Raw genomic sequence first — 13,611 nt, 5'->3', positions numbered from 1 at the left:
TAGTAGCTGACTGTGACTCAGCCGAGGCATGTGAAAATTCTGACGGAGCGACCAGATAGTTTATGTCAACAAAAACTCCCAGAATCAAAATCATATATACTTTTATTTATCCCAGGAGGAAATAGCTTTTTATACAGATGCTCCAGAATATTGAATGAAAAGAACAAACACTAAAATGTACATAATTAAATAAAAGACAGTTTCAGTTTATTTGTTTGTTTGTCTAACAAAAAAAAAATATTCAAACATAAATCACAATTTAAAAATAAATAAGACTGAAACAGGCAGAATCAAAAATGGTTGCATGCCCAACATAAATCATTACATTCAAGTTAGCTTTTCCAATAATACACACAAAAAATGCAAGCATTTGAGTTGCCTTTTTTCAAATAATGCAAAATAATTATATATATTAGGGGGTGTTGAAAAAAATTGATTCGGCGATATTACGTTGCGCTATTCTTGAATCGATTCAAAATGCATCCATATCAACTTTTTTTTTTTTACCTTTATTTACCCAGGAAAGTCTTTTCCACTGCATGAAACATTGTAACTGCACAAAGAAGTGCTCTGAAACCTGGGCATATACCTCAGTTAAGTTGCACTGAAGTCAAAGTTGGTTTAAAAGCCACAGGCAGATTGTATGTTATTTTTTTATTTTAAGTTGTTGGCACATGGCATGTTAAAGCCAATGTTTTGAGTGTAAAATATACCAATAAAATATACTTCATACGTAATGTTCTCATGAAGGTGTACACATTTACAGATTAGTTGTTTCTTAAGTCATACACAAAAAAATAATAATAATCGCCTTATACTTTAATATTGGGATATATCGTATCATGACCTATGTATCGGGATACAAATCGTATCGCCAGATGCCAGGCAATACACACCCCTAATATATATATACACACATGTACTTTCTTTTATATAGAACATTTAACAATGAACAAAAACATTTCTACTGCTTCACATAACTCTCTAAAATATAGTGACATTTTCTTTTTGAAATTAAATAGTGTGTGACTCATTTTTTATTTCTTTAACAACATAACATTATTCCACACATTAGCCCCTAGAACACGTTTTACTTCTAATCACGCATTGGTCTCGGTCTGTAGTGAGAAGTATTTTTTCAACACCTTCTGGAAGAGTATTTATTTTTGCTTTAATTAATGAATTAAATAATGGTTAAATACAAGTGCACACCTCCAGAAAAAAATAAAATAAAATAATACCAATGTACATATATACAAATATAATACAGATGAATATAAGTATAGTATAGTGAGCCAACTACCAGCTACACTTTAAAATCAAGAAGCTGTTGTGCTAAAGTGATGAATTGTACGAGGCGGACATTGATCCTTACCGCAAGGCTGGGATTTTTTTTCAGGAAAAAAAGGTTTCCTCAGATTTAAGACTTTGATGAATACATGCGTGTCATCTGGTGACGGCTGAAATAACCACCGGCATAATTTTGAAACTAGAAAATAGGAAGTGTGTGTTGTGTCAGATGATCCTGGCCTGAGGCAACTCTCTAAAACTGTCCCAGAGAATAAGCCAGACTCAGAGCAGTGAATTCTACAACTAAATTGCAGGTCACAGTGAAGGATGGACTGTTGTCCTTTGTGAATACCCAATGCAAGCATATAAGAGCATGTAAGAGGTGAAAGTAATGGATTACTAGTACTCACGTTACTGTAATTGAGTTGATTTTATGGGTACTTTTTTGAGTATATTTCTGAATTAGTAATCTTACTCAAGTACGTTTTAAAAGAAGTCATTTGTTACATTTATACACCTAACTGTTACTGAGTAAATTATTATAGTGAAACAACAAAAAATGAAATACCCAAATTTAAACGTAATACACGGCGCCAAAACAGCATTGAAACCTTTAAGAGTTCATAAATGTATCTACAGTATACTTAGAGCCTGAGAATTTGTTTGATTTTTAATTGAATTAATTTCTGTCATTTTATTTAAAAAACAATTGTACATTTTGACAAAACTTTTATTTTATACAGACGCCTTTTGTGGTTGAGCAATATTTGGTCTTTTCCTTTTTAAGTTTATAGATGACATGTTCACTGTATTAAAAGGAACTGTGGCAAAATTTATTACCAAAAATAAACATGGGGGGGGGGGGGGGGGGGGTGAAAGTAACAAGTAACTTTTATGTTGAGTACTATTTAATTGAGCTACTTTTTACTTGTACTCGAGTATTTTATGGATGACTTACTTGTATTTGAGTGTAAATTCAATCAAGTAACTGTACTTCTACTAGAGTGGAATATACTGTATCAGTACTCTTTACACCTCTGTAAATTCTCCACATAAAGGAAACCTAGTGTAGGTTTACCCACAAAATAAGAAAAAAAAAAAGAGCATTACATCAAGTCTTTTAAAAGCAAAAACATCAAGATTACTAAGACAGCTTTTTTTCTGTATTGTCTGATGTATAAATGTTGTTACAAATGAAAGTAAAATAAACACACAACAGTTAAGGTTAAACAAATACAACACACATTTCCAAACAGGGTTTGTTGGATTTGCTCATCCTGACTCAAACTGTCACTGACTATTCAAACAAAGAGTTGTGGGCCAATTTATCTATGATTCAACTGATATTTTCTGCTGACAAATGTATAAGTTTAAGTGTTAACTAGATAAGATGTGACACACAGGTTATTAACCTTTTAGTTTTTGAAGGAAAGTATGCATTCTTAACAAATAATAAAATGACGGATCAGTTAGTGTACACATACAGACCATTTCCAAAAAATTTGAATATCATGGAAAAGGTTGTTTAATTTCCATAATTCCATTCAAAAAGTTAAACTTTCATAGATTATAGATTCAGGGCCCACAATTAAAATGATTTCAAGTATTTATTTGTTTATTTTTACATGATTTTGGCTTCCAGCTCATAAAACCCACGAAAACGGAATTTCAAAAAATAGAATACTGTGAAGAAATCACCATTTATTTCTCAGTTTTTCAGGAAAAAAAAGAGGAGGAGGAGGAGGACTGGACTGTTGGCCAGTGATCCATGGTCCTCTTTTCAGATGAAAGTAAAGTGTGCCTTTCATTCGGGAATCAAAGTCCAAAGGTTTGAAGGAAGACGGGTGAGGAACAGAACAGAACATTTCACCCCAAATCATGACTGACTGTGGATATTTCACACTGGACCTCAAGCAGCTTGGGTTCTAACTGCTGTTCCGGTTAGATTCTGGTTTAACTGAGCCAGACTTTAGGGTTAAACCTGGAAATAGGGGGATAATTTTGACCCCCGTAGTGTAAAAAAAATATTTTTATAGATTAAAATGCACAACACCAATAAAGGAAAAGCTCACCCTTTCTTTATCAGAGAAGTTTTCAAGTACCGTAGTACGGTAGCTATTACAGAAAGAAGAAGACAGATGTAGGGAAACTACAGGTTTATTTAGCTCTTAACAGCCTATAATAATTACACAAAAGAAAACCTTAAAAAAAAAACAGAAGTGGAATAGAAGTTCAATAGATCTACAATTTTTAAATACATTTATATATACATTATGTCTGGAGATTACTTACAGTAGTTGTTGACATTAAACTGGTGAGCAATTTTGGCCAAAGAAACAAGATTTTTGGGGGCATTCTTGGCTACAATAAGAGAAAAAAGGCCCGTGGTGCTTGCTAATTTCTGATAAATAAATAAAACAAGTTCGGCCCCCCAACAAAGACGTCAGCTGAGTGACTATGTTCTCAGGACTAACGCCCAGCGTGACATCACAAACATTCCTCCTCTCCACTTTCAACTGTTGGAGCTCACAAGAACCCCGTGAGCAATCACGAGACCATTTCAGAAGGATTAGTGATGATGATGATGATATGCTAGTGTGTGGTTAGAGCTTCAAAAATGATGCCTGCTTATATATCACTTTGAAAGAACTAGTGCAGTGCCCATTTTGAGGTATGTCTTGCTATAGAAAAGTGGGAGGTTTAATATTTAGCACTGTAATATAGGCGAGCATATATCTGCAGCTTGCTGAGCGAGAGAGAGAGAGGTGTGTGTGTGTAGCTAGTCGACTAAATGAACTGTGCAGAACATAATATTTAGCACTGTAACATAGGCTACATATATATCGTGAAAGCCTATTTTTATTTTTTTTTATTATTATTACTTACCTTAGTCACAAATGTTGCTCATTGAGGACAACTGCTGGTCAATATTTACGGGGTGTTTTTTTTTAGGATATTAGACCCACTTTAGGTATCATTGAAGTCCAAATAAATCCAACATCGCATACTTTTGAACTAAGCTGCAGCCATGTTGAAAGTCTCAGCTCAATCTGAGCCTGATTTGCAGATATTTGCGAAACACACAGAGATTCATTGCTTTATAGATTGATCACTGCTGTTTTTACAGTCTTAATATCTGTAATATACAGACTATTTCTGGTCTGATGTGGACATTACTGGTGTTATTGCAGTCATATTATTGGTATTAAACAGTCTAATGATGACGAGTTATTTATATAATATATTATTACTGGAGCAACAGTCTTCCTGATGTTGTCATACCTTCATAATACTGTCTCAATATTGTGTAAAATCGTTGTTTTACTGGTGTGGAGTCTTGTGGTAACTGGAGTTAAATAGTCTCATTATTACTGGTGTTTACCATTCTTATTACATTAATAGACTAGAACTTGATTTGTCATTGCAACATGTACAATGAAATTGCAAAAGCCAGTGCAAACAATGATATTTTTTTAATAGAATAAATAAGAAACAAAGATAGAACTGCAAAAAAAAAAAAAAAAAAAAAGAAGAAGAAGAGTGCAAACGCTGTCATAAAAAAAAGATATTTACAAAAGTGAGTTGTAAGAAAATATACTTACGACTGGTGTGATGTGGACATTACTTGCAGTCCTATTATTGGTGTTAAACAGTCTAACGATGACTTGAGTTATAGATATAATTATTACTGATGCAACAGTCTTCCTGGTGTTGTAATACTGCCATAAAACTGTGTAACTATTGTTGTAAAACAGTCGTTTTACTGCCTGGTGTTAGTCTTGTGATGACTGGAGCATCATGTTTAACAGTGTCATGGTGACTGCTACTGTACAGTCTTCTTTTGTTTTGTTTTTGTCTTGCTCAAAGTTGTCAGCTTAGGCTCTTGTCTTTATTAATATGAACTTTTATTTTAGCTCCACTATCAACACAAGCATCAAACACTCTGTATGTGTTATTATGTTCTGTGCTACACCTTCCTCACACCCGAACAGGTGCGACAACAAAGCTAAATAACGAAGAGATATTTTCCATCAGCCCTTAATGTTAAATTTGAAGGTTTTTTTGTGAAAAAAGATATCCCCAGAGCCCCGGGGGGACAGTGTGAGCCTCTGATACCCGGCCCAGAGCCTATAAACCCGGGGAGAATCTGCGGGGAGCTCCATTAGCAGTAGCTTAGCTTCATGCTAGCATCAAACAGCTTTCTTAATGGAGGATGACACACACTTACACAGGGTGCTCACCTGTAACAGATTTATTGCTGGGGTTATCCGGGGGAAAGCATCGCTGAGCCGGGGCTCCAGTGGCCGGTCTTCGGGAGCTGTTGATGCGGACAAGGGGAGAAGAGTCGGTGGATCCGGGGCAAAGCTCACATGACACCGGTTGGTGCACTGAAATGTGACCCGTCAGATTCTGACCACAGGGCGGCGCTGTTTCACCATAGCAGTGGTAGCCATGTTCAATAACAATTCAATTACCAGCATTTCTTCCAATTACAATTATTTTTGAGCCTCAGAAAGTCAATTCCAATTACGTTCTCAATTACCAAATTTCAATGAAAATTAATTACAATTACTGAGCTTGAAATAAACAACCTAATAAAAGTTAACCTTCCTCTTGTGTTAGTCTCTGATACTGGGTCCTAAATTAGCTGTAAAATACACTGATAACAAATATCTATCATCTAACTAATCAATGGAAATATACATTTTTGGTTAAGGCATCTGAGCCTTTTTGTGTCAGTATACCCGTAGATTATTATTATTATTTTTATGGTAAAATATGGCAAAACTTGAAATGTCTAGAAATGTACATAGTACTCTAACATAGTTCCCCAGTTTTGTGTTAAATTATAATTGAGGTTTTTTTTAGAATTTTCATGGAAATTACAATTACTAAATCAATTATCTGAACTCAATTACAATTTACCTACGATTACTACAGCAACAGATTTTTTACATTACAGTTAATCATAATTACACCATAATTTTAATTAATTATCAATTACGCAATTACAATTATAATTGACCCCAACCCTGGTGGTAATTTAAAGAAAGTCGAGAGAAAGATGTGTTACGTTAACAACAAAAAGAACAACAGTAACTATAATCGTCATTTAATCTTTTTTGGACATTTTCTTCCAAAGTGTGAACTATGAGCAACTTTGCTAAATAGAGCATATCTGTCAAGTATCCTGTTTTGGCCAGGAAACTCCCGTATTTTACCCGTCTTTCCTGCCATCCTCTTATATTAGTATTTTCCCGTATTATAATGTAGTAATGATCAAAAGTGAAATAAATAAAAACATTTCTCTGCCTCTCTAAACTGAAAGCTGTCACTAGTTTTGCGAGAACTGCCTCCTAAAGTGGCCTGTGTGGCGGTTCTCGTGAGATTAGGTTAGTGCAGACAGCAGGAACAAACCCGGAAACAACTAAGAACAGAGATGAGTTCCCAGGGAACAGGGAAGAGGGAGTTAGGGTGGGACAACAGAAGGCAGAACAGGTGCAGCACCAAAATCTGTTACGCATCAAATTCTGTGGTTATACAGCTGAGAAAAAGTGAAGTTGTATTATTAAGGTTAGCATGGGTGTTGTATTTTACTTCAAATAGATAAGTTTAGATAGTTTACTGAATTACAGTGTGAAAACGGCTCCAGGGTTGATAGTGCTTCTCCCATTGGTTTTCGAAAAGTGCTCGAAATCGAGCCAATCAAGGCATCAGCGGAAAGGTCTGCTCCGCGCAAGTCTGAATATGTCCATCTCTACCGGGTAGTCAAAACTGCACAATTGCGGTGCAAAAAAAGTGCCAATTTCACGGTAAATGTGGCACCAGCGGACACGCTTCATTCTCTCGTGTCCGAATATGTGGTTTATTTACGGCTAGGAGCCGAATTGCGCCCGCTGAAGGCAGCAGAAGTTTGATGTGCTTCAGCCGCAGGGTCGGGTTTATGCTAATTATGGCTCCATTTTATGATTTCTGACCAACACGGTCTTTGTTTCATTTATTTATTCAGACTACGGTACTTTTTTCAGGAAATGTACTTTAAAAATACTTTGATTAAAGTAAGGAGATAAAAGTAAATTTCTTGAAAAAAAAAAAAAAGTTATCTGAATGACTGAAAACATATTATTTCAAAAAACAAGTCAAAATGAACTTGCTGGAATTATTACTGTGGCTGTAAAGCCTGATGAATGCTTCCACAAATCATGATGCTCACAGAATAGGATGGAAAAATACTCCTTCTGTTCATCATATTGAACTATTTTATTTCAGCATTTGTCATGTAAAGATTTAAATATAAAAATGCATTTATTAATCAGAGTTGATTGTTAAATACAGGATAGTTTCCGAGTAGAGCCCCAATAAAAGGACGGGCACTGACAAAATAAATGTACAACTTTTGGACGTTTCTTATCTTCATCTTACAAAGGAGACAAATAAAGAACAACAAAGAAAGAGTTTAAAAAATCTCTGCGAGCGCTGACAAAACTTTCTATCTTTGCAAAATTGTCCACCAGACGAGGAAAAATATCTCTGTGCACACAGTGTGTTTCCTGTCAGTCATCTGGTTCTAACACACACTGCTCCACAATCTCTCTCAAATTAGGATTTTCCATTGCTGCGGCAACTCGCTCCTTGTCATTGATCTGTTTGTTAACTGCAAAGAGAGAGAGAGAAATACAAGTTAATGGATGACAAGTTAGCATGTAATTTTCAGTTGTAATTTTCATGATGATTCTACTTTTATTGGTGCTATTACAGGGTTCCTACAGCTTTATTCTAAATAAATTCAAGACTTTTTAACGTAATTTGAACTTAAATTTAAGACCAACTTCACAGTAAACACAATTGGGGGTGAAAAAAGCACCACATTAATCACATAGGATTAGGGCGATTTTTTTTCTTCTAGTGCAGACGTGTAACTGGCGACCCCCACAGACAACCCCCACAAAAATACACAAAAAACAAACTAAAATAATCAAAATGACTCCCAAAACACAAGATGACTACAAAAATAGCCATAAATCTATAAAACAACAACAAAAATACAAAAAAATAAAAAACATTAAGAAAATGCTTTGTTGGACAGGCAATTTTTGTTAAATTTACATTTTCCCATGTTGTTTGTACATTTAAAAAAAAAGGAATGTTATTTATTTTGTGAGACTAATTACAATCAATGTACAATGTAAAACTTTTTAAACATTGATTTAAGACATTTTAGACTTTTAACACCTGTAATATTAACATCCCCACTTTTTTTTTTGTATTAAAATGGTTAGTCAATGTCCTAAGAGGAAGTGCTTTCACCCTTTTCTCCGTAACACTTTAGACTTCCTGAAATTGACTTTTTTTTTTTTTTTTTTTTTACAATTTATTACATGTTCTATCAGTGTAATATCAGTTTAAAATTAAATAATTTTTTAGATTTAGCAGGAAGAAAACAATGAAAGCTCACACAAATAACAGATTTTATGGCTATTATAACAATCGCAAGCTGAAACGATTTATTTGCGGGGTTTCTTCTAAGGAGGAGACGTGATTACTGCAATGTTTGTTGATTGTCAGTAAATTGCAACATGTTAGCTTTCAGAAAGAGTCGGAATTTTTCCAATAGAGCGAGTTTTAACAGAGTTACGGTTATTTTAATGTACACATAATACCAGGATGTGTCGCCGGCGACAAAGCTGGTGTTAAAGGGTTAATGACAATTAAGGCCTTATTGTTAGATTCATGAATTTAATGCCTTTTAAGGATCCGCTGGAACCCTGTATTACTTAGCGTGTGATCTGTTATCAGCAGCCATGAAATCTCTGATCGGAACACCTTTAGTTTGAATCCTTTTCACCAACACACAAACTACTAAGGTTATTTGTTCAGGGTTGATCATTGTGAAAGAAACCTTAAAAACAATCTCAAAGATTCATCAGCCTGATATGATGATCCTGAAAAGCTTCTATTCAACAAACGCAAAGATACTAAATAATCATACCAGTTTGATATACAATAAATTACTAAAACTTCATTTTAATTGGAGAAAAAAAATCATGTATGATGACTAGCATTAACTTAAAAAGGTTAGAACTGCTTAAGTTAAAACATGCAACACTTTATTTCTCTTATTTCAGACAATTGTTTCATTTTCAATTAGGGATGTAACGATTCACTCAACTCCCGATACGATTTGATTCACGATACTGGGTTCACGATACGATTTTCTCACGATTTATTTTACAAAATGGGAATGTTGACAAATGACTGAAAAATATTTCTTTATTTTTTTGAGGAAAATACTATACTATTTTCCTTTTATTTTTCATTGTCAAAAGAATCCCTTGATAAACTATTCAAAATGATGCAATTTAACTAAAAATAAATCTTGAATGAAATAAATAAAGGAATAATACAAATGAAGAAGAAGCCTATTAATTTAAATTCTGGTTCTATAATAAACAATTCAAAACTGCATAATAGTTGTTTTTCTTTTTAAAAGTGCAACTGAAAATGTATTTTGTGCCTTAACAATTGGACTTTTAAAAAAACAAAAAAACAGTCATTTTACTGTATTTACGTCAGATATTTGTTTAGACCAGCAGAGGGCGCTGGTAACCCAGTGGTCGGTTGGCATGCAGTTATTCCACCAGTGAAGAAGAGAAGCTATGCTAGCAGACTGAGTTACTAGAAAAACCTGACTTTTACAGATATTCACGTAATATTACAGATATTCTTTCGGTGCTAAAGGAGTAAAGAATCATTTATGAGCATGTTTAACAGTAAATGGCAGCCAGAAAGAAAATAGTAGCAGATTCCGCCAGTCACGTCTGCTTCTGGAAGGTTCATATAAAAAAGTACTGCGATTCAATTTTCAGAGCATCGATGTGAATCGTGGTACCTATGAATCGATTTTTAACTGCCTTACGATTAATCGTTACATCCCTATTTTCAATTATAACCACTTCTAAAACATTTTGGACAAAATCATCATGCTCCTATTTTACTATAGCCACTAATTAATTTTAATTAATCAAAACATTTTTACAATTATGAAATCAAAAAATAAATGAATCCACTTTAAAATAACAACAAAAACTACATTTGATTACAATATAAAAACCAAATCAGCAGCATCTTTAACAACATCCTTGAAAACATTTAAAGATGGTTAATTTAATTTAATTTAATTTAATTTAATTTAAAACAAAAAAAACATTGTAAAATCACTTTCAAAATAAGAGTACATCAAAACACACTTACTGTCCTCTTCAGTGGAATGTGTTCCTTCTGCGATGTAAATTTCCAGCTGGAAAAGGAGGAAAGTGTGATCGTTAGACCTGAGATTTATACAAAGTGTTTTTTAGGTATACACATTGAATTGCTTAAGGTCCCGAGTGTAATAAATCTCTCTGCACCAATAAACACTAATAAATGTACGTTTCATAAGAAATTCTTGGTAATTTAGATACTGACCTTGTGTTTAAACGGCAAACAGCGCTGCAGCTTCACCTGTAAGCACAGACCTGCAGAGAACAGAGAGGACACCACACACTTTCAAAGTTAAGTTGGAACACTGGAAACAAATTTGTATTTTTAAGCCCAGTGTTGAAAAAACTATGTATAAAAACCCTATTGCAGACAAGGCAACTGGATAAGTCTATCTGTGTGCTGCCCTAAATGTAAAACACACAAAATGACAGAAAAATACATAAAACAACAGCAAATAGACAAATCAAAATTACATAAATGACAAAAAACAACAAACGACAACAAAAATACACAGAATGAATCCGAAAAGACAATAAATAACAAAAACACACAAGGCTACAACAAAAAAAAAAACCCAAAATGATTCCAAAAACACCTCAAATTTACATAAATATTCACAAAAACACACCCACAATGGAAGAAAAACACACAAAACAACAGCAAATATACACACAGTCACTCCAAAAACACACTAACTACAAATAAACCAAAAATAAAATTGAAACGAGTAGAAAACAAAATCAGAAATACACAAATGACAGAATAAAACACACAAGACTACAACAAAAATAAACAAAATGACTCCAAAAACACTACGTTAAAATGTACATGTAAGGATTTTTAACTGCAAGCGCCATCAAAAGATCATCTATAATACTAGAGGTTTCGTCAGGTTATTTTCAGCCAGGACAGATGAGCGATAATCTGGTTGTTTGTGAGAGAGATGGTGGTTGCCATTTAAGCTCAAGTTCTAGACAGGTGTTGTGACAAGATCTGTGACCCAATAAAATGGTGTTTCCGTTAAAAACACTGACTTTGACCATTTTGCAACTTCCTTTATCCTGTTTTCTAAAAGTTCTGATACTTTTTTTCAGCTCCTTTTGCCAAAGAATGTCCTTCCCCGATTTTTTGTCCAGTTATACAACTTCTTTTTGACACTTTAATCTAATTTTTGTCCTTTCTTTAAATTCTTTTGGGCCACCTTTCATCCAAATAAGCTATAAATACCAATAAATACCACTAGTTTCCTTTTTTCTCTTCATTTTACCACTTTTTGTTACTTGTTTGCTCATTAAAGCTACCTTTTGCAATTACATACCACCTGGTTCCTCTTTTTTTGCCCATTTTTTGGCCACTCTTGACAGCTTTTGGCCCATTTTAATCAATTTCCACATTTCTCTTGCCATGTTTTTGCCACTTTTGGCCATCTGTTACCATGTCTGCATCCACTCGCTCGTAAAAAAAAAAAAAAATTAATAGTGGACCTGTGCCACTTTGGTCGACGGTCTACCGACACAATGCCCAGTATGCCAGATGGCCAGACCACCCCTGCTCATGAGTTAAATTGGACACCAGTTTTACCAAAACACCATTTCACCTCCAACAGGTTGAATTGTGTCCCTCTTTCCACCAATAGGAGAGTATGTGCATCTGCCTCTGATAAGTTACAGGAAGCCTTTAAAAGCCTGGCGGTTTTATCATTAATCTCAACTGTGGGACGCACCAATCAGTGTAGCCAAAGAGCAGTGAGGAACCGTTGGCGAGAACTTGATAATGATGAGGTATTCTTCATCCCCGAGATCCTGGACCTCGACACATTTCTCCGTCACCACATCCAGCTCCTCCAGCGTGTTGGGCTTCTCAGGGTCTCTGATGGATCGAATTACATCTAATGAAGACAGAGAGCAAGATGAGCTACTGTAACAACAAAACCTCAATAACAACCACAATTCTAAGGACTTTACAATACTGAATCAAAAATAGGAACTTTGAGCAATACGGTGTAGGCACTGGCAGTTCAATTGATTTGATTTGCCTCATATTGTAAAAGTTATGTGCTAAAGAGTGAGATTATTTTCTGTATCAGTTATATTCACATCATAAATGATTATTCCTCACAATTCAATATATTTTCAAAAACTTATTTTTTTTAAATCTCAAAATAACATTTTAATGTGCTCCTTTATTTTTATATAATTGTTTTCTCACTATTATCTTCTTAATGTTCACAACATGTTTCTCATGTTTTGTCTAAGTTTATCTACAAAACTTTAAAACATGTTGGCAATAAAAAGAAGTTCCTCAAAAAGAATTGTAACAATTATTGTTTGCCTAATTATTCTAATTTGTTACGTTTATTTATAAATAACAATAATAATTCAAAACCAAACTAAAAAAAAAAAAAATATCTGCTGAACGTGAAAACTGACGACAGTCAGAAGTGGGTCACGTAATTAAACTGGACACCAGTTTGACCATAGATATCACACAATAAAGGCTTATATATATATATATATATATATATATATATATATATATATATATATATATATATATATATGTGTGTGTGTGTGTGTGTGTGTGTGTGTGTGTGTGTGTGTGTGAGTTTGACCATAAGAGTTTTGAGTTATCTATTATTTTACACAACCCAGCACTTTGACATATTGGGTATCAACCCTTATTGCAGCATATCCGAGGACAGCTAAATGCTTTGCTCCTCGTTTTCAACGTTGGTCTCCAGATAAAATAGGCGCCATTTAAGCCGTAACACCAGTGTCAGCGACTCTTCCCTAGAGCAGGGACACTCACTCACCGTACACCTCTAATGCTTTCTCCTCCATCTTCTTGGTCCTCGGAACATTCCTCGTAATGTCACGTTTGGAAAACTCTAACACTTTAGTGACGGTAAAAGAGACGAGGCTCAACATTGTTTCCCTGTTTGAGCCATAGTAGCAGAATGACTCCTCCTGCGGTTATGGACAAAAAGCCTGATGAGAAAAGTACAGACACTGTACAAAGATGATACGTCACTTCCCCCCAACGGTTGTGAAATTTAAGGTG

General features: G+C 34.4%; 2 protein-coding genes across 3 annotated transcripts in view; both read right to left on the bottom strand.

Annotated features, from left to right (window-relative positions):
• The window catches only part of ankrd27 (ankyrin repeat domain 27 (VPS9 domain)), a 32,103-nt gene extending 26,421 nt beyond the window's left edge, over nucleotides 1-5,682 (bottom strand). For both annotated transcript variants that reach the window (XM_028448879.1, XM_028448880.1), the window contains exon 1: nucleotides 5,532-5,682. The gene's annotated coding sequence lies outside the window, so the exon portion shown is untranslated. The remainder of the gene's footprint in view (nucleotides 1-5,531) is intronic.
• A 1,882-nt stretch (nucleotides 5,683-7,564) lies between these two features.
• Nucleotides 7,565-13,575, bottom strand: ciao2a (cytosolic iron-sulfur assembly component 2A). Its single transcript, XM_028448883.1, has 5 exons — nucleotides 13,364-13,575; nucleotides 12,275-12,439; nucleotides 10,756-10,805; nucleotides 10,543-10,588; nucleotides 7,565-7,945 (listed from the first exon to the last, which is right to left on the bottom strand). Exons 1-5 carry the CDS (start codon nucleotides 13,476-13,478, stop codon nucleotides 7,845-7,847), a joined length of 477 nt encoding a protein of 158 aa, XP_028304684.1. The 5' UTR covers nucleotides 13,479-13,575; the 3' UTR covers nucleotides 7,565-7,844.
• Nucleotides 13,576-13,611: the final 36 nt, after the last annotated feature.

Source organism: Gouania willdenowi, chromosome 6, assembly GCF_900634775.1.
Source record: "Gouania willdenowi chromosome 6, fGouWil2.1, whole genome shotgun sequence".
NCBI lineage: Eukaryota > Metazoa > Chordata > Actinopteri > Blenniiformes > Gobiesocidae > Gouania > Gouania willdenowi.
Note: the sequence above shows the minus strand (reverse complement) of the source record. Positions and strands in the feature narration are given on the sequence as shown.

Coding starts and splice junctions, on each gene's coding strand:
- ciao2a (XM_028448883.1), bottom strand. CDS start 13,478: ATGTTGAGCCTCGTCTCTTTTACCGTCACTAAAGTGTTAGAGTTTTCC. Junction 12,440..13,363: donor GAAAGCATTAGAGGTGTACG/GTGAGTGAGTGT, acceptor TGTCTTCATTAG/ATGTAATTCGATCCATCAGA. Junction 10,589..10,755: donor GTTTGCCGTTTAAACACAAG/GTCAGTATCTAA, acceptor CTCCTTTTCCAG/CTGGAAATTTACATCGCAGA.